The sequence below is a fragment of the Cinclus cinclus genome, chromosome 13 (assembly GCF_963662255.1).
Source record: "Cinclus cinclus chromosome 13, bCinCin1.1, whole genome shotgun sequence".
NCBI lineage: Eukaryota > Metazoa > Chordata > Aves > Passeriformes > Cinclidae > Cinclus > Cinclus cinclus.
In genome coordinates this window covers 6633986-6661568 of record NC_085058.1, presented here as the reverse complement: position 1 = coordinate 6661568, position 27583 = coordinate 6633986, and the positions used below count along the sequence as shown (strand labels likewise).

The 27583-nt window shown below is 41.3% G+C and overlaps 2 protein-coding genes across 2 annotated transcripts in view; one reads left to right on the top strand and one right to left on the bottom strand.

Annotated features, from left to right (window-relative positions):
• The first annotated feature begins 753 nt into the window (after positions 1–753).
• FAN1 (FANCD2 and FANCI associated nuclease 1) lies at positions 754–16454 on the top strand. The gene is made up of 13 exons (XM_062501356.1): positions 754–2098; positions 4282–4422; positions 5645–5840; positions 6156–6389; positions 6861–6992; positions 8099–8207; positions 8924–9043; positions 9462–9626; positions 10562–10727; positions 13327–13430; positions 14773–14967; positions 15347–15475; positions 16292–16454. Exons 1-13 carry the CDS (start codon positions 787–789, stop codon positions 16427–16429), a joined length of 3141 nt encoding a protein of 1046 aa, XP_062357340.1. The 5' UTR covers positions 754–786; the 3' UTR covers positions 16430–16454.
• A 921-nt stretch (positions 16455–17375) lies between these two features.
• MTMR10 (myotubularin related protein 10) overlaps positions 17376–27583 on the bottom strand; it is a 35921-nt gene continuing 25713 nt past the window's right edge. The window contains exons 8-16 of the mRNA XM_062501213.1: positions 27494–27581; positions 27235–27323; positions 26179–26309; positions 25984–26053; positions 25730–25800; positions 24665–24834; positions 23212–23382; positions 22211–22393; positions 17376–21703 (exon numbers count right to left, since the gene is read on the bottom strand). Of these exons, the coding sequence (XP_062357197.1) occupies positions 21104–21703; positions 22211–22393; positions 23212–23382; positions 24665–24834; positions 25730–25800; positions 25984–26053; positions 26179–26309; positions 27235–27323; positions 27494–27581 (1573 nt within the window). The 3' untranslated portion in view covers positions 17376–21103. The remainder of the gene's footprint in view (positions 21704–22210; positions 22394–23211; positions 23383–24664; positions 24835–25729; positions 25801–25983; positions 26054–26178; positions 26310–27234; positions 27324–27493; positions 27582–27583) is intronic.

Sequence of the window (27583 nt, the reverse complement as noted above, 5' to 3'; positions counted from 1 at the left end):
AGAGCTCGGGCCGGGCGCACCGCGGGCAGGCACGGCAGCCGTGAGGGTGAGGGCTGCAGGGCAGCCCGGTGGGTGCTCTGGAAACGGGTGCTTGGCACCGAAAATAGTCTGTCAGTAGCAAAACGGGGAAAATGTTACTAGCGACAGGACGAGGAGCAGTGGCCATAAACTAAAACACGAGAAGTTTCACCTCAGCATGAGGGGGAACTTCTTCGCATTGAGGGTAGCAGAGCACTGGAAGAGCTGCCCGGGGGTGGTCATGGAGTCTCCTCTCTAGAGACATTCCAAACGCACCTGGGCGTGTTCCTGTGTCACCTGCTCCTGGTGACCCTGCCTGGGCCAGGGGGTTGGGCTGGATGATCTCCAGAGGTGCCTCTCAACTCTGACTATTCTGTGAAAATTGGAGGATTTGCCTGTTTGAATTTCAGGTTTACTTGCTAATGTAAATGCAAACTTGAGATTAATTTCCCATTTATTAAGGCATTTAAAGGTAGCTGCAGTGCTCAGCTTGCCTGTGGAGTGGTTCCCTGCCTGCTGAGGCAAGCTAAAGGACAGCAGCATTGTAAGTTAAGGATTGCTTGACTTCTCTGCTTGTCTTCTGTTCATCTTGATTGCACCTGGTACCTTAGACGACCACTCATTCAATGTATTTTATTTTTTTCAAAGCATGCCAGAGGATTACAAATGGAAAAGGAAAAGCCAAGAAAAGTTGTTTTAAATACTGCAATAAAGAAATATGGCCTGAATGGAGTTGTCTGTGCCATGTAATCTCTGTGAAGTTTAGTAATGGCAGAAGCTAGGTCTTCAGGAATCAAAAGATCCCAAATAAGTTTGTCACTCAGTAAAAATAAGAAGAAAAAAGAAACAACAAAAAAAGTGGAAGTTAAAGGAACACCATCTCCACCTTCACCATCATCCTCTATTACTTCCTTTTTTAACAATGTACCCCCTGCCAAAATTAACTGTCCCATGTGTGGGCAATTGGTCCCAAGATATGGAATAAATAAGCACATTGATGAAACATGTCAGAGAAACCATAGTGAGATTGGTGCCACTGATGCTACACTGAATTATTTTAGGAATAAGGGCCCCCCAGCTGCAAATCTGAGCAATAATTCCAGCTCATATTTTTCAAAAAACCTCTTAAATCTAGAAACAAGTCCTTCCAAAAGTAATTTATTGAGAGCAGGAGTGAATGCAGCACAACAGACTAGTCCTTACTTTAGCAGTAATAGTTCAGTCTTTAGTGTTAACAATGAATCCCAGGCTCGAATAGTTAGAACAGTCTCTTTGGGAAGCTTGTCTTCAAAACTGTCCAGAAGACGCTGTCTGCAGAGAGAAAAACAGGTCTTGTATGAAGAGATCAACTCTTCACCTCCAGCTGTTCACAGTGCTTGTGGAAGTGCTGCAGCGCCAGATGATGATGATGGTGATGAGATTGATGCTGGGCAGAGTTCTCAGAAAGAAAATCAGCCTTCTCAGAGAGAGCACCAGGAACAAAATTTTTCAAAGAGGGAACCTGAATTTCAAAATGAAATAAACAAATGTAATCGAGAAGACCTTGTAGATACTGTTCAAGTACCCTTACTGGCTGATAACAGTAATGACAAAATGTTCCCACTTGGTACAAGGAGCACCAAAGCAGAAAGCAGGTCTGAAGGTGGGATACTTAGTCCTGATAAATTTGAAATATCTCTAGCCATCTGTACTGCAGCAGAGCTGACCAGTAATTTGGAAGTTGAGACTCGGCGTCACACTGAGGTTACTCCTTCTTCAAAGACAGAAGTGAACTGTGGGACAGAAAATTGCTTTATCAGGGATGAGGCAGAGGTACTTCCTGTGGAAGTTCTTGAAGACTTTAAGAATGACATGGACCATGCTTCATTAGAAAGTGTGGAAAAGGCAGAGTCTCAGGATTCCACTGCGGACATTCTAGGCAAAATAGATGAGGTCCTCTCTGTGCCCAGCTCTCCTGGCCACCCATACTACCTCCAGAATTTTTTAGTAGTGCTGCGAGCAGTGTTGGAGAATGAAGATGATGTCAGACTATTTAATGAACAAGATTTGAACATTATAACCAAGTTCTACAAATTATCAGGTATCTTCGTTTAAAATATTTATTTCCATATTCCCCCTTAGAACATTGTTACATAGTTTTATGTGAGAAGTGCTATATCAATTGACAATTTAACTTGATGAGTTTTTTTAAGGGAAGAAGCTCCTTTTTCTGAGGAGATGTACCCCTCAGTGGCTTTTTGTAAATAAACTCTTCTAATGTTGTTAGGTGCAGCTCCTGAGAGAATGGGGGGGCAGGGACGACAGCCTCACACAGCCATCCCAGCAGCCTGGCTTGCATCCTAATGGATCTGAGCTGGCCATGGACACAAGCAGCCAAAGCTGGGGGGGAGGGGGCAGGGTGTGCAGAGCCCATTGGTGCACTCCAGACCATAAGAATATTACAGTACTAACATCTTGGAGCTTGGTAATGCCTTCTTTATCCTGAGATAGTTGAAGGGGAATATAGAAAGAAAGAAAGCAACAAAACTCTTGTTAGTGGCCTTCTGAGGCAAGCAGTAGATGCACATCAATCGCATCCAAAGATCCAGGAATAAACTCACAGTTAGGCCAGTAGTATATGCAGGCATTGGCTACTTTGACATACACTAAAAGAGAAGTTCAGGAAACACCTTCCCCATTTCCACACTGTTCCCTGGATGTGAAGAACACTGATCAGTAACAGGAGCTTGTTCTGTTATATAAAATGTTTCTCCTCTCACGTGAGTTGGGAATACAGAAAGAATTACTGCAAAGTGGTGCTGATAAATCCATGTCTGCACTGGATGTGAGGGTCATGGATGAAACAATCTCTCTTTACAGGGTAGGAAAGATGCAGCAGTTGAGGTGTGAGAAGTGAAGGATAGCGCTAAGTCAATAGATAACAAATCCTGGACAGCTGACAGATGGATGTCGTTGCCTTCAAGAAATACCAGGCAGGATACTCTTTTACTATCTGTCCCACATAAGACGTTTCAACCCAAGTGTCATTTTTCAGTTATCATAACACAAAAAAGCCCACACACCTCCTTAGTACTATGAAGTTGCTTGAATATAGGTATTTTCCAGTATTTAATTATTTTCTGCTGAAATGTCTACCATTCTTCAGGAGTTTTCTCTGACTTAATGTAAATTTATGAAACTTACTGTGAATTTATTCTTGCAGCACTAGTTTGTTCTATTCCATGGTGTGGAGAAAAAATGTCCATGTGTTAACCTTTTTCCTTTCTCCAGAATGATAAAAACTGGGGACAGACTTTAAAGGAGTTATAACCCCACAGAGAAAATGACAACCTTTTATGTCTGAATGTAGTTGTCCCAGTGAACTGATCCTGGAAAGATTCTATTAAGAAATAGGCTGAAAAAGTCTTATAAGAATAGGAGAATTATTAAATAAATATTTAGTGTTTATCTGCCATTTCTTAAGTATGTCTAGGTCTGCTAGTGTTTCAGTGTTCTTTTGTTAATGATCAATTCCAGTTAGGCAGCAGCAGAAAGGGGTAAAAAATTTACAAGTTAATGGGGGTTGAATTAAATATTCAAAAGGTTGTTGAATGTAGTAATAATAGCTAGACTATTTTCAGCTAAAATTTAATAAGCTATTTTGTTGAATTTCAGCATTGTATTTAAAAAGTCTTTTTAAAAGATACTTTAAAGGAATACTTCCCTGATAAAAATCAAATTAATAGGAGTTTCTTTTCCTTGTTGTCTTCAGTAGATATGTTAGTATAATTTGGCTTATCTTTGGAAAAATAAGAATCTGAAGAATGCTGCACAGAGAGGTATTGTGTGATTATGAAATTATTCTGTCAGACTGCAGCTTCTTTTGTTCCCTAGCATGAAATATTTGGTTATTGAATGACTGTGTATGAAAGCAAAAATACCTATTTAACAACACAGAATGCAGGGTTGAAAAATGAAGTTCATTTTCTATAAAACTAAATATTTCTTGAAGGGTAAGCATGTCAAAATGCATTTTGGTAATGTACATTGCTTACAAAATATGTTGTAATACTTTTCCACCTACAAAAACTTAAAGATTCTAATAAACATTAATTACTTGGAAAGGTAAGACTGGTATTTTACCAAGTCTGCTTGTAGAACACAGGGATATTTAAAATGTGTTTTAGAGAATACTTACATCAAAGTAATTTTTCTTACATCAAAGTACAGTGTTTAGAATTTACTCTTCTTTTTGTCCTTCCCCGCTTTAAATAAAATTTGCAGTTGGTGGGCAGAAGTTGTACGTGAGACTTTTTCAACGCAAGCTGAACTGGTTAAAGGTGAACAAAATAGAGTATGGGGAGATAAGCATGGATTTGTCACCAATAATTGAAGAACTGGCTGAGGCCAGATTTCTACAAACAGGTAAGGCCAGCATTAATAAACCTTTAAAATACTACAAATAGAATCTGAAGTTGTGGCATGGTAGAGTTCAATGCACTACATGTTTGTCTGTGCCTAGGAAAGAGAATAGAGGAACAGAGCAAAAGCTTCAGGTAGATGAGTGGTCTTGTGAAAATATAAATAAATTAGGTAATAGAGAAGAACAGTTTTTCTGGACAGCATATTTTTTATAAGTCAACAGAATTTTTCCATCTTTGCCGTTGTTTTGAAGTTGTAAAGGGTGTCCTTTTTCTCGTTATTCCATTCCTTCAAAGCAGACATGTGAATCCAGAAGAAGGTCCAGAAGAATTTCAGGGTGAACCAGATTGTATTTGTTGATACATTTTTTAAGAACCTGATGCCTATATAACTTAAAGTTACAAGGTGCTTATATAACTTGAATTATAAGATATCAATGTAATCTGATATAGCTATATAACCTGATATCAGTATAACCTAAATCACAACCTTTTTTATATCTATATAACCTGATACCAATATAACCTAAATCCTAACTTTTATACCTATACAAACTAATATAAATAACTTTCTATATAATGTAATGGAGTGTTTGGTTACCTAGCTGCTTAATGCTGAATAGACAAAAAAAGAAGAAAAAAACTCAGCAGGTGGATAGTTTCAGAGATAGGTAAGTACAGTACTAATGAGGAATTGGCAAATGTAAAACCAGTTAGCCACAAAATAAAGAATTTAGACTGGTTATGACGAAGGAGCACCATAGCTGTGCATGCTCCATAAACAAAGTTGAAAAGTTCAGATGAGAAGAAGACTTTGGAAGCCTTCATCAAAGACCCCTGATGCTCCCCAGATTGGGGAGGTGCAAGCACAGTGCAAAAGAACTATTTAATAATCATCAGGTCATACCATGTAAATTAGTTCTGGTGTATATATGATAATGCTATAATGACAGAGTGCCACTAAACAATACTTACTGTATGAATATACCACAGCACTTAACAAAGGTGGGTGAGTTAGGAGGAGCAATCCCCATCACCTGCAGTGCTGCAATCAACAAATACCTGCTCTGTAGACACCAGTCTATGGGGGTTTTATTTCCAGCCTGTCTTTCAGGCATCAAACCAGAATCATTAGATTAGTACTAGGTTGTATGAATGTAGTCTGAGCTGTTGCTTGAATGTGTGTGTATAACACAATGGATATGTGTGGATAATTTTACTTTTAGAATCTGAATTGGAAGACCTGTGTGAAGGGTTGGATTTGCTTTCAGCCCCTGAGCTAAGAACACTGGCAAAAGTCTTTCACTTGCCAAACCCAAATGGTCAGAAACAGCAACTTGTGGATGATTTTCTGAAGTTGTCAAAACAGCGTTCGATCTTCAGCAGGAGTCAGGCTGGTATTGGGACAGTGATTTTAAAAAGGTAAATATTCACAGCTAAATTTTTCAGGTGAATGGAAGTTATGCTTCCAGTGACTGAAATCTAGATGCCATGTCAAGAGAGGAATGCATTAAGTAAATTTCTTAATAAAAAAGGTGGCACGACATTTCAATTCACAGTCAGTCAAAGGAAAGGGTAAATACTAAACTGCGTAGTCTCCCCGCTTCTTTCAAGGAAGATCAAGTTTATGCATTAATTGGCTTGAAAAAAAATTGTTCTCAAACTTCATTCAGTATATTTTAGTTTTTACAAGTCATGGTAAAAACCATGTTATAATATTTTTATTTATCCTTCCAGGGTGAAGAACCTGGCTGGAAAATGTGTCAGGGTCTGCAAAGGTGCTCGGGCTGTCTTTTCTCGAATCCTGCTGCTGTTTTCACTGCCTGAGTCGCTAGAGGAGGAAGAATCCAGCAGTGCTGGGCAAGGCCTGCTCTCCACAGTCCTTAGGGCAAACATGGGGCTTATGGTGTTCCCCAGTTACACAGTGAACAGGAAAACACAGGTCTTTCAGGACAGAGAGGATCTCATCAGGTGGGGAGAGTTTTGGCAACTTGGAACTCTGTCCATTTCTAGAAAAGCTTTACTGCAAGATTTGTGCAGGCAAATAAGAATTCAAGTGTAGAATTCCAGATGTAAATGTGTAGGACTGCTAATTTTGCAATTAATTTAAAGTATATTTTTGTATCGAGGTAGGACTTGTAATTCATGATGGTTTACACTTTGAAACAAAATACCTTATTTATTTGCTTCATGATCATGTGACGGAAGTTGTTTCTTCATTTGTTGTGCTGATTCTGAGCTAAACAAAAATTGTATTCTCTAAATTTAAACATAATGTGCCCTGCTAGTTTAAACTCTGCTAATTCTACAAGCTTAGGAATAAAGATGGCTGCTTGTCTTTGGATGGTTCAACGCCTTTGGAGACTGGAAGGGAAAGAATTTCTTTCTTTCAGTTATAGATGCTTTTTAAGCATAATAAAGTTGTAGTTTTTTTTACCACAGATATGCAACTGCTGTTCATCTGTCAAATGATATAGCCAGCTCTATGGTAAATGGGAACTGGGAAGAAGCTAGTCATCTCTATTTGTGTGCTAAAGAAACCTGGAGTGAACTGAAGAATCACCCCTCTTTGAGGTAGAGGACTGGATACTTAAGTGTATTGTCTTACCTTGGGTACTTTTCCTTTGGAGAGAGGCTTATCAGCTGGGGATGTTATTTAACCCTGATAAAGCAAGAGACTTCAATGTTCCTGAAAGCTTGGAACTTGCTGATTGTTTAGCATTTAAGTTACAATATGAAAAGATCTTTTTTTATAAAATCATGGGAAAGAGTTGCTAGGCATGGATATAGCACTAAAACAGTTCTGTTCGATGTGCCAGTGCAGGAGAACAAGAGCCTTATTTTTCCCTTGTCATAGTTTTTTTTTTTTTTTTAATGGCTTTCAAACAAATGGCAATAAGCAGAAATTAAATTTGACTGTGAACAAAAGTATGTTGCAAATGTTATGGGAAAACATGCTGGGTTATTCATGTCTTTAGATTTCCAAGTGGGTGTTGTTCAGGAAATGTTACGGGATATCTGAGAACTGAAATAACATGTATTGGGTTTGAAGTGTCCTTCATCACTTTTTCTTGTATTTTGATTTCTGGCTTAATGATACACCACAAGTTAAAGCCTTATGTTTGGCATTATATTCAATTCCATGGCAACTGATTTAAAATAGTATTCATAGAGGTTAATCTGGAGGTCTGTTCCATTTTACACTGTAGACAGTAGAAAAATCTATTTTGATTTTAATAAAACATTCAGGACAAAAGACTTTGTCCTGAAACACAGAGGTGCCTACTGAAAAGGTGTTAGTCTTCTTTTATGGCAGGAAATTCCTGTTTGAGACTTTCTCTTTTGTTCAGCTTTCTTTTCTGAAGTTAAATTCCTGATTTATGAGAATGAGTTGGTAACAAAATACGATGTAGTAAGTTACTGCTTTGCATCTGTTGTAAAACTGATTAACTGATACTTTGACTGGTGTTGAAATTAAAATATGCTCTGCAAGTGCAGCTTGTACCTGCTCCCTAAGCCAAACTATTGCCTTACCTTTGGGTTCTTGACTTTGCAGTTGGGATAGTAATTTCTGATCAGTTTGGATATATAAGGCATTTAATTTGGTAAATGCTTTAGGTATAAGTATTCTTACTAAAACTGACAAAAGGAAATTGATCTGAACTGCTCTTACTTTTCAGCTATCACAAACTTTTACCTGATTACCTGCGACGTTTCACAGTTGGCTGGGTGTACACAAGAATTCTTTCTCAAGGAGTTGAAATTCTGCAGAGACTTCACAAGTATAAGGTAAAATGGTGAGGTGAATAGAAATATGTGCTTAATTTTTGTACATCAATATACATTTCTGATGTGGCTGGACAGTGGTGGTGATGTTTGCCAGGGCTTGCTACAGTTCTAGTTACTTTTAAGGGAAAAGAGGCCTTTTTTGTGCTGCTTTAGAAAGCTTTAAATTGTTTTGATTTCTGCTTATGCTTTGAAGATCAGCCATACGTAATACCTCGTAAAACTATGGCTGAGATGTGCTTGTTTCATTATTTAAAGATACCTGTGTTTCACTAGATTTGGCTATTGCTTTTAAATAAGAAAAATCTTGGAAGAGAAGTCTTCTAGAAATCCTTGCCTCTTCCTTAGGGAATTCACATCTCCAAAAGACTCTGACTTACATGTTATCAGATTATTTTGAAAAAGACTTCACCTCTGCAAAAAAGCAACAAGTAATACTTAAAGATACTTTTCATATACAATAAGGGACACAGAAAGGATAAAAATACTGTATATTTGGTAGCTAACCTTTAAATTTACATAAAAATATCTCTATTCTAGAGTTTTTAAGATACACATATGGATCTGAAATGGGTATATTTGGTAGTGGAGTAAAAAGGAGGTTTGGATTGTCCAGAGACAAAGTTTCTGTAGTATTCATTAGTTAGAAGGGAAAGTGACAAGCTAAGTGAACTTGGTTTTCTAATCGAACTAATAAAGGTACATTCCCATTGCTACAGGAAGCAGTGCAGCAGCTGCAGAGCCTCCTGGCCCAGGATGTGTATTGTGCTGACAGCAGAGGGAGATGGTGGGATCGGCTGGCTCTGAATTTACATCAGCACTTGAAAAACACTAAGAAGGTATCTTCACAGCTGCTGCTGGAAAGCTGGAAACACTGCAGGCATTGTCTGAAAACATTTTTTAAAGTCTTCTTATGGAAAGAACAGTGGAGTAGAGTCTCCTAAAAATGCATTTTTAGATTTTGTTAGGGATCCTAAGGTCAGACAACCAGTTTCAACTGAGAAAATGAATCCACTTTCTTAATCTTATACCGATCAGTACAAATTGAGAGGAATTTTTTTACTCTACTGGTATAAATTTGAATCCAGAAGCCTCCCTGTGCAAAAAATTACTCGTTGGTTAGAACTTCACCGCATCAGTTAGCAAGGTGGCCCTGTCCTGTACGCTCACATGTTTGTGCTTAAATCAATTGCTCTTGTACAGAGGGGTGTGCAGAGGTGTCGGTGAGTTGTTGTTTGTCCCCTTGCTGTTTGCCAGGCCATTGGCTGCATCCGGAGAGGGCTGGCAGACCCAGCTGTGCGCACCGGGCACCGCCTGTCCCTGTGCCAGCGCGCCCTTCGCATCAGGGACTCCCCCAGCTGCAAGCAGTTCCAGGGCCTGCTGCAGGACCTGCCCATCCTTACCGTGCAGGATGTGACACATGTAAGCAAGGGAGCAGCAACTCGTGAGCTCTTTTCACTTCTGACAAGGAAAAGTGATCTGGGAGACTTGCTACGTGCTGTCAGCCTCTGACTGACATGGTGCAGCAAAAGGAATGCAAATGTGTTTCTAAAACAAAAGCTTCTTGTAATCAAATACTTCTAGTCTGTCAGCTTATCTGAAGTTAGTCAGCTGTACTGATTAGATCATTACTGATCTAATTTGCATTGCTTTATATTTGTTATGGGTGTGATCAGCCATAAACTCCACTAATTTATCAGTAATGCCCTCAGAGCCTTTCTGGCTGAAGAGTCTGATCAGATCAGTGCATTACCTCTGGTGGCTACAGGCCAAGCATTCTGTGTGCTAGAAAAAGTAATAGCAACCTTAACATGTTGTCAGCATTAGATTAAGGGCCTAAAATAATGCCACTGTCCTTTAGGAACCTTTGAAAGTTATGCATTCTAAATTTGTGTTATGCAAATATTCAGCGTGGGGCACTTGCATCATGTTAGAATGGATTTTTAAAAAAAATCTATCTTTTCCATACCATTGTAAGGATAATTCTGTCTGGGAAAAATCAGAGCAGAGCCTCACTTTCTCTCTCAGCCTCCTCATGACATGTCTCCCTGCAGCCCTTCTTTGTCTCAGCCTGGAGTCTGTCTCCTCAGTCTTCTGCATTTTTGCTCCTAGTCCTGCATATACAAAGTCTACTTTCCCATCTGCTCAGAATTTTTGCAAGACATTTGTTTTCTTAAAAATGTGAGGGTTTATAAAAGATAAACATGATGATTACACGGGAATAACGGGTTAAATTTTATTCAATTGATTTTTGGAAACAAATCTAGTTCTGATTTTAAGAAAACTGAAAGGGGGATTTTGGGCTAAAGCTTTTTAAATGTGATGCTGGAAAGTAACCAAATGTTTTAATATTTCAGGTTACAATCAGTGGAAAGATGTGTCCTCAGACGGGAATGGGAAAATCAGTGTTTCTCATGGAGGATATTGGTGATGGAGGAGGTGAAGACTGCAGGGTGTCCACAGTCATGTGCTCAGTTGAGGAGCTGGCATTAACCCATTACAGGAGGAATGGTTTCGATCAGGGTAACAGTTCTATTGGTTTGGGGATATTTTGCTGTAAAATAACTGTGGGAGTAAGTAAAGAAACTATATACTAATCAGTTTAGTTAATAGACCAGTTTTAGCTGATTTCATTGGACCAGATTTTAGGCTGTTTCCTTCCCAAACACCTCTAATACATCACTTCCTTACCAAAGTGCTCTAATATGTATTTTCAAGCTGACCTGCTTCCTGGCCTTTAATAATTTGCTGCCTTCAGTTACTAGAGATGGTTTTGAAATGCATTAGGAAAAACCTCAGTGTTTTTTCTTCATCTCCAAAGAAAATTGCTTACTTTGCCTTCCTTACCATTGAATAGCTAAGGGTAAAACAGCATAATCAGTTAAGGGAGTGTCACTAAGGAAATTTAAACCTGCACTGATTTTTGGTACTAGACGGCCATGAAAACAGTATATACCAATAGCACAACACTGCAGGATTTTTCAAAAGGCTCTTTTAGTAGTTTTTCATGTATTTTTACAATTTAGGATCTACGAAAAGCCATCAGCTACTAAGAATATATAGGTGTGTTTTACAGGAAAAAAGCAAAATTCAGAAAGTTAGGCAGATTATTTTTAAAGATAAAATTTTTATGTTTTTACAAAATATATATATTAATAGAGTTTTATTTTATTGATAATACTGTTGTAGCAAAAGTGGCCATATCAGAAAAAGGTAAATAGGAAGGGAACAATATTTAGAATTTGGGAGAATTGTGCAGAAATCCCCACTCAGTTCCTCACTCCCACCCACTCATCACTGGTCTTCTTGGCTCAGTACAGTTTTTAGCACACAGTGGCCATGTGTGATTTAGTGATGATCCAGAATGCCTGTGCCAGCTCCATGCACACACCCCAGCACACACACACACACTCTCTCACATGTATCATGCATGTGTAATGTACATATTGTGGGAACCATATGTGTGACATGTAACATTATGTATACTCCTGTAGATAATATATTGTACTAACAGACTAATAACAAGCACACATCACAGAGTGACTGAGGTTGACAGGGAGCTCTGGGGGTCACCTTGTCCAGCCCTCAGCTCAAGAGCCAACTCTCCCAGACCACATCCAGCTTTAGAGTATCCCCAAGGAGTGTGAGTCCACAGCCTCTCTGGGCAGCCTGTGCCAGTGCTTCATCACCTTCACAGAGAAAAAGTGTTTCCTTGTGTTTGTATATATATATATATATGTACATAAATCTATTCATGCATATATATGTCTCCCTATGTTCATACATATATCTAGAAATGTTCACAGAATCACAGAACCACTGAATGGTTTGCTTTGGAAGGGCTTACTGTCAGGTCATCTGGTCCAACCTCCCTGCTCAAGCAGAGTCATTCTGGAGCACATGGTACAGCATTGTTGGGGAATAGCTCCACTGAGGGAGACTCCACAGCATCTCTGGCAGCCTGTCCATGTGCACAGCACTTCACTGTAGAAGGCAGTCAGGTTCATCAGGCATTATTTAGCTGTAGTGAATCCATGCTGACCACTCATGATCACTTTGTTGTCATCCTTGTGGACAGAGATGGCCCCCAAAGTGAGGCACTCCATCACCTTTCCAGGGATTGAAGTGAGGCTGACTGACCAGGACTTCCCTGGGTCCTCTTTTCCCTTTCTGCAGAGTGGGTGACATTTGCTTTCTTCTGGCACCTCTCCTGATGGCCACCACCATCTAAAGATGATGTGAGTGGGCTCGCCGTGATGTCTGCCCACTCTCAGCACATCTGGGTGAATCCCCTCAGGGCCATGGACTCGTGGATGTCAAGTTTGCCTTGGTGTTGTCTAAGCCTCCTGAACCAAGGGAAGGTTTTCCAACATTCCTTTCCCCACATCTCCTGGGTCAGAGGTCCCTGAGAGCTGGTCTTGGCAGTGAAGACCAATGTAAGGAAGGTGGTGCAGAGCCCTGCTCTCTGTGTCCCCAGGGCCCCCTTCCATTTAGCAGCAGGCCCCCATTAGCCTGAGTTTTCCTTTTGGTGTTGAGGTATTCAAAGAAGCCCTCCATGGTGTCCTTGACGTGTTGTTTTCACATGCTCATATGTGTACATGAACGTATAAACATGCATAGGAGCACATGTATGCATGCATGAACACATAAAACACACTATACATAAAGAATATGTATACATATAAAATGCATGATATATAATATTTACAATAAAACAGAACAGGTATATAGAATTATATTTTATACCAGATCTAATTATATACTATAAATATTTGTCATGTTTTTAATATATTATTATTATCATCATCATCATCATCTATATTCTATCTTTTTTATTGTTATAAAGGTTGTGTATTTAAAAATTGTCAGAGTTAGCCCAATAAACTTTGTGGGGGCCAGGCAGGGATGGAAGCTGTGCTGCAGCTGAAGTCCCTTGGCCTGGGAGCAGCAGGCTTGGGGAATAGGGCAGAATGAACTGCATTTGCAGCTGCAGTGGGAATGTGTGCTGACATGAACCTGAACGTGGCATATTTCTACTTTGGGTCGTGATGGCTCAGTACCTCTTCATGTGACATGGCTGTAGAAATTAATGTTTCCATTTTTATTAAATTCTGCCATTTAGGTATTCATGGGGAAGGCTCAACATTTATTACACTGTATGGGATTCTAATGTGGGATATCGTTTTCATGGATGGCATACCTGACGTGTTCAGAACTTCCTATCAGGTAATTTTGAAAGGCTTTCTTTAATTAATTTATTTGCCCGTTGCTGTAGACTCAGTAACCATATTAAAATCTTATTTGGGATTAGATTAACATTTTATTCTGAGGGATTTTCTAGACAGATCTTGGTGTTTCCTTCATTTAATTATTTGTTATATTTGGCTTATTGCCAAGGACCTCCTCAGTGACCAGTTGCTGTGTCAGACTGGTTTCACAGTCAGGGAGGGTGGGATTGGTCTGGTTAAATGCTTGTGTCCTGTAGCTGAGCTCACAGGGCAAGGTGCTCTTGAGAGCCAGTGGAGAAACTCTGCTAAGCCCCAGCCTAGTTCCTCTCGTTAGAAGATGACACATTCCATTGTGAAAAATAAGTCTGTTTCTTTTCAATAGCCTTATTTTTGAACTCAGGTTTGTTAACATCCCCACCCGCCCCACCATTTTTTGGGATCATCCCTCCTTTTTGACAAATACAGAAGCAAGCAAACAACATTACACAGCCCCCTCCAACAGCTCCCTGTAACACCCTAAGGTGAATGATTCCAGGTGAACTCGTGGGTTTCTTTTTCTTCACCATCTGAAGCAGAAGTCCCTGTGGCTGAGCTGAATACCACCAGGCTCACAAGTAGGACAGGAAGGGGACAGCTGTAACTCCAAAGACCATACAAAACTGTGAAATGGAATTCATACAAATAGCTCCTCTTATCCTTATTAATGCAGAGCAAGGCTATCATGATCCTCAGGCATCAACAGTGATGAGTTGACAGCTCACACCTGATTCTCTCTGTCCCTCCTAGGCTGTGTTTTGTGTTTGTGTAAGGCCGTTTCCTAAGCACTCCGTATATGCTTTTGAAAAGCTGGTGGCTCTGGGCCCTGCCTGTTCAGCAGTGTCAAAGCTGAATTGCTGCAGGGGCTTTTTACAAGCTCAGCGTTTAGCGCTGTCCCGGGACTCTTCCTGTGGGCGCTGGAGGATCCGCCCCAGCTTCATCACGGCTTTGTTCTTTCGCCTCAAACTGCTCACCGTGCCTGAGCAGTTTTGATCCCGATTCCAGATCCCGCCTGGAAAGCTACTGCTCCGAGTGCTGGGAATGCACAGAATTCTTTGTCTGCGTTCTAAACAGCAGAGCAGAGGCCGAGATGTGGCCGGTGCTTGTTGCACTGGCGCTGGGTGTTAAAACGTGCAAATTTTCCACCATTTAATAAATATTTATGTGGTGGGCACGTTCAAGATAAATCAGCCCAATGTTTGAGTGACTTTGTAGTTAACAAAAATATGAAGTAGAACATTGTCATTCTGGGAATAGCTGCTGCGGTGGCAGCTCCTGAGATCTGTATTTACCTTTTCATCCAGACATCCCCCCTGGATTTATACACTGACAGCTTCTATGAGAACAGGAGGGCTGTCATCGAGGCCAGACTCCAGCAGCTTCACACAGCTTCCTCAGAGACACTGGCACAGCTGATTGCTGATGTCTGGACCACTCAGGAGGGAAAAGCAACAGCCCTGGTTAACTGGGGACTTTTTATTTCCCTCCAGCAAGTCCAGGTAAGCAACTGTTGCCCAGCATGGACACTCCAATTAGGCTCGACATTCAATTACACATGGCCCTTATGTGCTCACGGGTTCTATTGAGGCACTGAACCATGGCAGATGGAGAATGGTGGGAGGGAGGAATTGGCATTCGGCATTATTGCTGCTGAAGTCCCTGCACCTGAAAGGTAGTGTTACAATTTTTGCATATGGCCAATTTTCCTGCAACAGTAGCTGGGAACACAGCAGGGAAATCGATGTAAAAAACATCTATTTAAGTGTCTTGTTACACCGGACTAAACAAAGAGCTGAGCCGGGCCCTCCAGTATTCTTGTGAGGGAGGGGAAATGGTTCTGTAGGAAATTAAAACCAACCAGCAAACCTTCTCTTGCAGAGCCTGGTCTCTTGCCTTGGAGGGATGTTCCTGAGCGGTGTTTTCCGGCGGCTCTCTAGGGACCTGCGGCACTGCCGGGCGGGGCTGCCCGACCTGCTGGTGTGGCGCTCGCACAGCCAGCACTTCAAGGTGTGCGGGAAGCATGGGAATACTCAGTGCTCGGCTGCCTTCCCTCGTGTAAAGCCTTGCACTTGTCAGCCCGCACAAATTGCAATTTCCTGTGGTGGTGGAGTCAGATCGGCAGCTCGGCTGCCCTGCCCCCACGGAGCAGTGGGTGATTATCGGTTCCTCCAGCGGCTGTGCTGGAGCTTCCATGGGCCTAGGGAGCAGCAACGATCCACACTGGCTAAGGCTGGTGAAGAAAAGGTCTTTGATCAATCGTAATGTAAAGCACCTGCCACCAATCAGCCCCACACTGACTGTTGTTAGGATGTTCTATGGCACCACTTAGAAAATGTCTGGACTACTTGAGTCTACAGCAGCTGTGTCTGCTACAGAAACTGAGTAAACAGTCATGGATGGTGCCTTGCATAGTGGTGGAATAGCTACTCGAAGACATCTCAGCTCATCTGTTGGAGCAGCTTGTTATGTGTTTGTGATACAGAGCTGAAATTAGTTCTCTAGAAGACCTGAATAAGTTGCTCTCAGTATCAGATGGAATAGTTGAGGGTGCAGACAATTGATTTTTCAGTATGAGAGATCTTAATTCAACAGGACTTCTGTCTGTGTTTTGGTGGATATTTACTATATAAAATTTCATTCTCTTACCGTTAAATTTTGAAATATGGGGTAATAATTCGGCACCCACTGGACCTTCCATTGTGCTAAAATCTCTGTTATTTTTGTTGCAACTAACACTTGTAAAAAAAATACTTCTTGTGTGGGAGCTAATGATCTTCCAGTTTCTCCAGGAGCACACTTCTAACCATCCCCCTTTCCTTGCAGCTGGTGGAGGTGAAGGGCCCGCACGACCGCCTGTCTCCGAAGCAGATGCTGTGGCTGAGTGAGCTGCATAAGCTGGGGGCTGCTGTGGAGGTTTGTCATGTGCAGGACGTTGGAGGCAAGAGCAAACACCTCAGCTGACAGAGGTTGGAGCATGTGGAGAACTCGGGTGTTCTTGGAGGAATGGGCAACACACACCAATGGCTGCTGTTGCTTATTAAAAATAATTTGTTCTAAAATCCTGGTTTCTTGGAACATTACTGTAGTCCTTTTTAACACAAAACATTCTAAAATGTAATTTGAGAAAACGGTCAGTATGACCTACTGCATGTCACTTTGTGTTTAGAGGAGCAGAGCCCTTTCCTTCTCTCCACAATTCCAAACTTATTCTCTGAGGTAATCTGGTGTTTGCCCACTGAAGAGGAAGAGCTTCCTTCAGACTGGTATGCCCTGAGAACATCTCTACAGAAACTGGGCCATCAGGTTCCTGCTCATTTCCATGGTGCCCTTGTGGCCTGAATTCATTATGGGCAAGTCTCCTTGCAAGGTAAGTTCAGCCCCTTGCCAGGATTGTCAGGTCCAGTGTGGTTCTCTGCCTGTCCCCACTTACCATTAGGTATTTGAATTTTGCACTTGTACATAAACAGATACAGGTGTTCAAGAATGGCAGAGAGTAGGGTATAAAGCATTAATGATGTTCTAATGTGCTGCTGTGTATGAAAGGCTAATTTATTTAACAGCCCCTTCTGTTGTATCTGGATTACCTGTATAAAGAGAAATATTTCTGGTAGCAGACAGGAGTTGGTCAGTGCCAAAATGACCACACTCAGTACAGTCAGTTCTGCCCCAGTAAAATTGATGTGTTTGCTCATTCAGAAGTATGTCAGTCAATTGGAACTAAAAGGATTAATTCCCTTCTAAGACACCAAAATCCCATGGGTTTCTCTTAATTTTTACACACAGCCAACATACTTTCTCTGGAGTCTTCATTCTCATACTGAGTAAGTTCCCTACTATCAGAAATTCTGATTACCATGCAAACTGCAGACACTATAGCAAGAGAATATAGCAAGAGACAAGATAATTTGCACATCATTTTTATTAATCATCTTTCTGTAGCACAGAGTCCACGCTATTCTTGGAAAAAAACACGCACACACACACGATTTATTTTTTGTTAGGGGAAGGGAAAGAAAACCACCTGAAAGTGTGGAAAGGTACAAACTTTTATGGACTCTAATTTACTTCACATTCACAACTCAGCATCAGGCTCTTATAATCTTTCTGCCACTGCTGCTTTACTCAGTAAATAATTATCAGGCACAAAGGTTTTAGTTTCAATTGAAATGGTGAACTCTAAACCATCACAGCAACAGCATTAGAAACCTACTGGCTAGAGCAATTTGAGGTACAGATTTCTGTCTCTTGGTTAGAGGCAAATTTAAGATTTTGTCCTTTACTTAAATACATGTTAGAAGTTTTTTGGTTTTAATATCTTTCCATCTGAGAATAAGCTGAAAGGTTTGCCCAGCTTGCTACATTTTCATTAAAACACAAGGCAATTAATTGATCAGAGTGGTATTGCAGGCAAGTGCACATGAAGCACGGGTGCAGGCCTGGGCAGACACACACAAACACAGTTCTCAGTGCATTTCTGGAGGCAGGACACGTGTGACACAGGGCAGTGCCCCGAGGCTGAGGTGCCACTGCAGCCCCAGCCCTGCACTCAGCCCAGCTGCTGCACTGGGGCTCAGCAACCACAGCAGCAGCCAGAGAGCTCCCCCTGTGTGGTACACACTCACGACTCAGGAACAGCTGCAGTAATGCACATTTTCTACAGACACAAAAGGATGAGCTGCTTGGTAGCTTTTCTACTCTTCCAACACAACAATGGCATTTAACAGTATCTTGTTGTAAATGGCAAACAGAAATGAAAATTTGAAAATACGTGTACATATATATACACAGACATATATATATACAGCTTGCATGTCAGTATTCTGTACACAGAAGTTAGATACATACTCACACCCCAAAATTGCTTTTGAAAGTTATTAGAGATACTCAGAACAGTCCCTACTGACTTGATAAGGCAACTATGCAGAGTGGAGAATATTTCAAAATCAACACTTGGTACCTGTCTTTCCAAAGTGAATCAGAAAGTATTGAGCTGTTTAACTCCAAGGAAGCAGCAGCATCCACAGGCACACGCTCACTCCCAGACACAGCAGCTGCTCAGACTCCTCAGTAAGGCCAGGTGACACAAGCAAGAGCTTTGCCTTCAAGTCCAGGGAAAGGCAGATCCCTTCCTCTCTGCAGGAGGTGCCCCCTCTCAGCCTCTGCTTACCTAACTCCCTTTCTGGAATGGTATAAAGTTTCTTTTTAAGTCCAACTGGCAAATAGATATTTCGACAGGTTTTGTTTCTTTTAAAGGCATATTATTTTTAACCCTCTCCTATACTATATATATAAAATACAAAGACCCTGTGCAGCATCTGTACACATCTTAGAAATGAAATGCAAAAATGTCTGAAATCTTATAAAAGACAATTCTGTTTAAATATAGTACCCATTTTTTTTCCTCAAGGGGTGCTAGCCTAAACATTTTTTAATTTCATCAGCTGCTTTTGTGGACTAATTTATTTACACATTTTTGGTACCTTTAAACCAAAGAAGTTATACTTTTAAGGAAACAAACAAACAAACAAAAAAAAGAGACGCTATAGTTTTAACTGTCATTCTGAAAGAAAAAAAAAATTGGTACCAAAGACACTAAGCACACAGGTTGAGGTCTTTATGTCAAGTATCAGGCCAGGGAAAGCAGTAAGCTAACAGAAAAAGAGGAATGGCAAAAGCAAGCTAATACAAACATGTGAGATGACTGCTCCAGCAAGCTTGAAAATAAACACAACTGGTTTGTGGCCCATTTAACATGCTCAGCTCATCTTACAGCATAATTAGGCAATTGAGGTGAATACACGGTTTTTCCTCACAAACAGTTGCCCAGAAGCACCTGGCATTGTGTCGCAACAGCCTGTGCCTGCTTCTTTGCATAGAACAGGGTTTGGAAGTTTGATAAGGTAGAAAAGGAAAGGCCCTCCCCTGACATTGTTCACCTTTGCATTTGGCCCTGCCTTACTTCCCTCTCCAACCCCAGCAGTGCAAGCTCAGCACTGCCTTGGAGGTCAGGGAACAGCCAAACCCCACTTTGTGATTTAGGCTGTGCTGAAGATCACTTGGAGTTTACAAACAAACCAACATCTCCAATTCCTGTCCCCTCCCCTTTTTTTAAACTCGAATACACTGGGTGTTCCCATCCTGCAGTGTCTTTTCTCCCCACTGAGAAAACTGAGAATACTCTGAGTCCATCGTGTAAGGCCTTTGGTGCCTTAACTGGTGAGGCAACACCTGGATAGAGGCTCAGTGTATAAACAGTGTTGCTGTTTATACAGAAATCATTTAATACAGCCTTGCTGTTCAGAGAAGGCAGCTGAAAATGACACGGCACTATTTCTCCAACCTCCTGGAATTCTTCACACTCCTGCCTTTCTCCATGTGAGTCCTTTTCTGGCACAGCATCCAGGGAGATGCATAATTTTAAAAAGTTTCAGAACAGCAAGGAGGCTGCTGCATTAAGCAGAGGGAGGCTGTTGGATGGAATTCCTTCAGGCAGGGCAAAAAGAAGGCAGCACTCACTGCTCTTCTTGCAGCACCTGCCTACCAGTGACTGCAGCAACTGCACCCCTTGTGGAACTGCAAATGAGGAGCCAGTGCTCCTTTCTGGAATCCAGCAGGGCTCGGGTATGGGTTCTGCTGAAAGCCACTTCATCCTACAAAAAAACGAGGGTTGGCAGGGATTGGGATCTGTGCGGGGATATAATGCTGCGTAGTTGAGGTGCTCTTATAAAAAGGTGAGGATCTTGTGGGACTTACAAACAAGCTAAACCTTAAAGAGGGAACACCCACTGTTTCTTCTGGATGCCTGCTGTTTCCAGAAATGGAGAGGGGGAAGCAGGGGATAGAACAAGAACTTGCCACAACAATCTATTTTAAAAAGTTGGGGGGGGGGGGGTGTCAGCTGCATTAGAGTAATCCTGCTACTGTTTCCTCCCAATTAAAGGCACTTCTAAAGCTACTGCAATACCATATCTACAGTAAATGTTTTAAGGTTAACAGTGCATTGTCCTGATGTGGATTTCTACAGTCTGAAGTCAAGCTCATGACAACGAGCACAAATCTGACTAATTGTTAATGAATGCATTTTGGGGAGAGAAAGAAAAGGGAGCAACCCCTTCCATGGATACACTGCATTAGCACAATGTAGGGTGATCAGTCATGGAACATAAATATGTTTGATTCTATGCAAGTAAGTATTACTCCTGATGAGACAGTCTGATAAAGTAGTGTATTCCCAGATTTCAGCTGTCAGTTCATCTTTGCCTTTCCAAGCTATTTTATCAAAGGGTCACTTTCAGTCACTACCTGGGAGAACAAAGGTATTTCAAGCAGAACCCTCACCAACAACCACACCAAACCTTTCAGTTTGCTAATGAAACTCTATAACTTGTAATGAGCCAAGCTCCCAAAAACATGAGGAACGGGGGAGCAGAAGCCCCAGCAGATGAGAACTACTGAAGACAAAATTGTGCGATTTGAAGCATGACTTGCCTTGCTTTTAAATATTTGTGCAAATCTTACATAATGTTCGTATATAAAAATTATTACAGCTTTCAATGCCGCATTTAGCAGTGTTAAGTTAGAAAAGACAAAATGATACGCTGTATTCTCCCCAAGCCTTTAAACCTCCACATCACCTCAGTCTTCATTTGCAAGCGTCTCGGTGGATAGCCAGATTTTGGCACCACTTAAAAATTTGCTTAAAGGTGTTCCCAAAATGCTCCGTCTGCATAGGTTCCCTACAGGAGAAAATGGGAATGAGGAGGAGAGAAAGTCTGGGGTTCCTGAGGTGTCATTTAAACCATTTGCTCTGAAGTACATCCTGCTTTGATCCAGTTCTGAGCAGTGGCCTTGCCAGGAGGAATTGCTCTTGCACTGCCGCAGGCTGCGGTTTAACATGTCCACCTCGTCCGCCAGCAAGGAAACTCGGTGGAAAGCGGTGATGGAGCCCCCGTGGTTGATCTGGGCCTCAGGAACCCAGCGGAAGTAGCAGAGTTTCCACAGTTTTATTTGTGTTCCAGAGAGATGGGGCAGAATGATGCCGTGCAAATCAACGGGCTTTGCAAACCAGTCTCTGAAGTACTGCTCCATACTGTGGCTCTGCCCCTCCGCTGGCTGGAAGAAGTCCGGCTTCAGTTTTAGTATCAGAGAGTTTCTCCTTGGAAGGAACTCCTGCTCACTGATGATTCCGTTTTTTAGTGCTAGGGGCGCACCTCGCAATGTGGAGCTGTAGTTTTTCTGCAGAAAATAAATACTTGTAGTTCTACGTTCATTGGAATAGCAAATTTCTCTGAACTGCCAGGGTGCACCATCCAGAGAAATTCTGTGACCTTTAAAGTTCTGAGCTCGTGAGTCACTACTGCAGGGCTCACAGGGCAAACTGTGGCCTTTAAAAAGAAATTAATATTTTTTTTTTGCATCAATAAATGATTGACTTATAACAGTATTTACTGAAAATACTGACTGAAATATATTATTTCAGTAATACCGAAAATACCCTGGGAGAAAACGTGGCCTGTCATTACTTTTCCAAAGGTGAAATAACGCAAATGTTGGCAGTGACTCAGCCACATCAGAAAATGTCCTAAAACACAAGGCTCGACAATTTGCATCTTCCATGGGAAATAATTTCTTTAGGCTGGGAAGCCAAGACAGTGAAGGCTCCTACTGCTAATCCGAGGGCACCTGCAGCCTCGCCAGCACGACCCCCGAGTGTGAGCACAGCCTCTCAGAGCCCCCCGTTACCTTGGAGCGCTTGAAGGTCCAGAGGGCCCCGTTGTGCACGCTGGGCGCGCTCTTCCCGATGTACAGCGGGTTGTGGAACAGCAGCCGCTCCCGGCTCGCAAACTGAAGAGACCAGTCCCAAACACACGGAAACCTGAGGCCCTTCTCATCACCCAGCTGAATATTTTTGCTTATAGCAAATTCCTGCAAGAAGTTAACATTCATGCAGATTAAAATCAAAGAAAACGGGCTTCTTCATGAATCTTAAAACCAGCATGTAACTATTAGGCAAAGAGGAGCAGGGGAACACAACAGAGCAGCAAGACAGCTGAAGAAAGCAGCTGCTCTGCATTTGTGCAGCTACTTTTCAATTCTATTAAGTCGTTTGTTGGCTTACTCTTAACCCCCAAACTGGCCTTTTGAGAATTCACCAACAGTCCCTCAATATTCTACTTCTTTGTAAAGTTGCTATCTACAACTTTAAAGGGAGAATATTTAATTAAATAATTAAGTTTCACTTTTATTAGCCATCAAATGTTTTCTACACACAGTTCTGATAAGCTCCAGTTTACAAAAACAAATTTAAGTGTTCAGTTTTCTAAATGCTTCCATTGTGCATAACTATTGGAACTTTACGCAGCATCTCCAACTTTTTCGACTATTTAAACAATTATGTCAAGAGATTTCAAAGTTTGCCTGAAGCATGAAATTTTATTTATTGCCTACATTCTACTTTCTGAGTTCCAGATACAGATTTGCTTCCCAGAGGAGTACAAATAACAATGTAGAGCAGCAACATTTTCCTAGGAAAAAAACAACAAAATTCAAGACTTTCTTCTTGAATAGTTAGTCACTGTCTCTGCACAGATCACCTGAAAGTCATTATGATTGTATTCACTGGGGAGCTAGTGTTTTGCCCCAAACAGAGCATGACAATTTGAAGGACACACAGAAGCTTTAGCTGGGCTGCAGCTGGGCTGCAGTCTCCTGCTGGACAAGCAGGTGCAGCCCCTCCTACTCACAGTGCTTTCCTTGACTCGCTGGTGAGGGCAGTTGAAGAGGAAGGTGCCGAACAAGGAGATGCGGGCGCTGTCATGCAGGATGGTCAGGTACACTTCAGAGAACTCAAAGGCTGCTGGGTATTGTTCCAGCAGCTGCCAAATGCAGTCAAGGAACATCAAGAACAAAGGAGACTGGGAAAAGAAACAAGGAATGATCAGATTCAACGTAAGCTTTTCCTAAATCGTACCAATTCCACTGCAGTTATGGTATTTGGCTGTACATTACTCAACCATAGGGTAAACTATTTGGAGTCTTGCATTTTTCATGATTCTGTGCAACTGTTACACTCTGATTCCTGTTTAGCCACTTCTTTCTCAGCACTACCTTTGCACAGCTTTCCCTTCTGTGTAAAAACACAGTCACTTCTTTCCTGGGAACCCCTCATACTCAAGCAGCTGCAAAAATCCTTTCTTCCATCTATATGTTCCTCATAATTCCCAAATTAGTGCTTGTATGAGCCTTCCTTGGCATTTGGGCTTGTTTTTACAATGTATTTCCTTCCTTGTTTGAAATTACTGGAAAGCTTATGCTTCAGCCATGTTAATTTCTCACCACATTTTCTAGCTCTTTTCTACAGCAGCCCACGAATGGCAAAATTATAAACATCGTTTATGTAAAGCTTCAGAAATATTTTCCCCTTCCCATTTTTGCTCTTCAGTATATCCTTTCCTAGGGCCAAAATAGCTGTTCATTATTTCCTTCTTGGCATCTAATTTCTTTACTCCTTCATGCATTTTCTCCACTTGGTGCTCAGTGCCCTTGGTTTATCTGTGGGTTCCATGCTCTGGGGATGTTCCTGTTCTGTGACTCTGGGCACTATCCCTGAAAAAGGTTCCTAACCTGGATCCTTTATGCTTCCACCTGCAGTTAGCAGCCCCTCTTTTGCCATGAAGAGGCCAAACAAGATGAGCTGGCAGTGCTGGAAGCTGAGCCCTGTGCTCATCTCCTTCCATCCCCTGGCAGCCATGTCAGCTCATGCAGCTGCAGGGCTTCTCCAGCAGCTCCCTGCTCTGAAAGCACTGCAGAGTGATAACACCACAGGGATGGAAACAAGGATTGGTAAAACTCACAGCAAAACTACCCCCTCCAACCCCACTCCTCACCTCCTTTGGTTTCAATTTGAAACGTGAGCTGTGCTAGTGTTTGTAGCAGTGAGATGCTTTCTCACTGTGTAACCCTGAAGCAACATAAAATCCCATTGGACTGCACCTGGGATTTCAATGATTCTCACCTGGCTACAGAAGGCAAAGAAAAGATATCTCTACCCTGGAAAAAGACTTACTTCCTCTGATACTACTGTAATGAGATTTGAAAATATTAAACCATTTTTACTTTTAGATTTCTGTATGAATAAATGTTCAGGATGATATTAAGCAGATACTGTGACCACATGCAAATATAATTAATTTTTACCTCTTTGTCAGATCTCTTTAAGTGGTTACACCTATCTAAAAATTGATATCCTGCCATGACCCATTCCTTCTGTATTAAGCTTTGAAATCCAACAATTGTTCGAAAGTAAGGATCCAGCATGACTTGAATGAGAGAAGCAGCAAGACAACTCAGGTCCCGTCCCTCTTCCTCTGCAAATAACATACAGAACGTACAGAATATACAAGGTAAAGGCACATGTACAGAATTAGATTTCAAAGAGCAAAAAGGGGCAACTACGTCCCATGTTTTCCTTGGAATTTCCTTTAAAATATACTTTCAGTTGTTTTAATTGTTCTCATAATTAAAAAAAAAAAAACAACAAACTAGAAGAAAATCACACTTCTTTTCTTCTTAAACTGAGACTCCTATTATAGAAAAGGGTTCCTGCAGTATCCAGCATCCAGCACAGCATTGCATTCAGCAAGAACAAAATACCCACCCAACTGCTTAGTACTTAAACCAAAATGTGCTGAGAAGGAAGGCTGGATATTTTGGATATTCATGCTGCTGGATATTTTTGACATTTTTCCACCCTGAAGCAATTTTTGGAAGGCCATTACATGGGGACATTGGGATGTATCAGTTAAACAGGTCTCATAATAATTACAGAAATTACAGAATTACAGGTATGAGCAAGTTTTTCAGCGTCTTTTCCTCTGAAATACCTGTTTGCACAGACACAGGGAGTGGGCACTAAGTGAACACTTTTCTATACAGAACCTCTGAATTAAACTGATATTGCTTATGCAGGGGCTATTAGCCAAATTAACACAGTACAAAGGTTCACCCTAAGGTTTTGATTCTATCACCATTATCAGAACAAAACCCACAAAGACTGAGAGCAGAATATTCCTCTGATGCTAAGGACTGTACTATAGTTCAGATACATAACAAAATTATTTTCCCTTCTGGTTCCCCAAATGCCTTAGATATTCAGAAGCCACGGGGTTTATGTATGAAGATTACAGTTGATTTTATCTGAATCTCTTTATCAATATTATCACAGTAATGCAAATAATTACAGCATGCTCTGTGTTTTATTACCTTGTAGAACTACAGAAACGTGCTTACACTCCATCATATAGACAAGCTCAGCAGAATGCTTAAGAAAGGCTCTAGACAGGAAAAGAAGATGATTTAACAGTTAACAGAAATTCACACTCTACAAGAAAAATATTTGAGTTATCTGTATTTACATAACTTATATATTAAGGAATCCTTCAACTGATGCACTGCTCATTTACAGTGCTGAAAGCTTTGCATATTCCACTGAACATCATTTTATTAATGGTACCAACCTAATGTACTCTAACCAGCGAGTGTTTTCCAGTGAGGACAGCCACTTCTCTTCAGTTTCATCAAAAGGGTCTGCAACAGGGACAGTAATTACATCGCAGAACAACTTCCAGTAATAGTCCCTGTCAGTCAGGTTGACTGGAATTCACTGCATGTCAGGAAAGCAACCCCCATAAAAGAAGGAAAGCCCAGCCTACCATTGACACAGAGCTGTTTGAGTTTGTTGTGTGCAGCCTGGATTTCCTGGATGTTGGGGAGACACTTGTCCAGGTCAGATTTGTAGACATCACTTCTCAGGGGATGGCTTCGAGTTATGGCATTACAAATCCTGCAGAAGAATCAGCAGATTTATTGCTGGAGAGGAAAGAAACAGTCTAGCACGAAACATGCCACTGTTTAACTGGGAACAATTAAACCCACATAAAACATGCACCTCATTCTAAAAAAAATATTCTACTGGTTCATATTCAGGAGATACATTGCTCCTGCCATAAAGCTGCTGACCCTCACATTTTTGGTGTCTGCTAATTACAAAAGAGAAAAACGGAAATGCTGGATCATTAAAACATCACGTTTGAGAAATGAAATCTGAGGCTGACTGGCAGTTAAATAACCCTATTCAGTTTTTAGCTAATGAAGAAAACATATATAAAGTTTAAGAAGTCAGGAAATCTGAGGGTTTCAATCAAAACTCAGCTCCAGCCTAACACACAATGCAGGTATTTGCACTACTACAATAAGTCACACTACAAATTACACCAAAAAAAACTATTAAACCTGCAAACCACCTACACAAGGCACTAAATGCCTTCAGTGTTTCATTAAGGATGGCGCATGACAGGCATTTCACAGAAACACCATGTGCACTGTGACACTAAAACTATTGAATTGTCATAAATGAAGGAGTTTTTTTTACTGTCTTGCTGAAGGAGGTAAGCAAATCTCCACCAATGTAAGCTGTATTACAGTAAATCTGATCCTTTTATCAATACATTCTGTCATTTGAGTAATTAGTCCCCTAAAAAATAAGCATACCTTAAAACCTGAAAATTTATTCAGTATTTGAAACTGGAACAGCCTCGAATAAAAATTGTGCCAGAACAAGATCCAGAGGACAGTCTCTCCAAAGTTCCGTGCTACAACACTGCTGTGTACACAGGGCCACCTCCACTGGCACCCACAGCTGTGTCACACAGTCCCCACTGGTGTTATCCTAACCCTCTGGCTGAAGAGTGACACAACAAACCATTTACCTTTGATCAATTCTTCGCTGCTGCAATACATCTTTAATGTTGGCCATTCTCACAAGGGCACTCCCGTTAGGGTGATTCCAGGACCATAACTAACATGGGGAAAAAACACAAGGAACAACAAAATCAGGCAGGTTAGAGCTATGCTGTACAAGTTTTTTCCTTAATGCTATGCACAGAACTCTGTTAATAGGCACACACAGCCCCAAGCTGAATACTGTGCAATGACCAGGAGCAGTACCAGAACAACGAGGACACTTACGGGCATTCGCCTCCCAATGAAGGAGTAGGAATACAGCTTCAGGTCTTGATCTGCTAAGGAAGACGGAACCACAAAATATTCTGGAAGGCT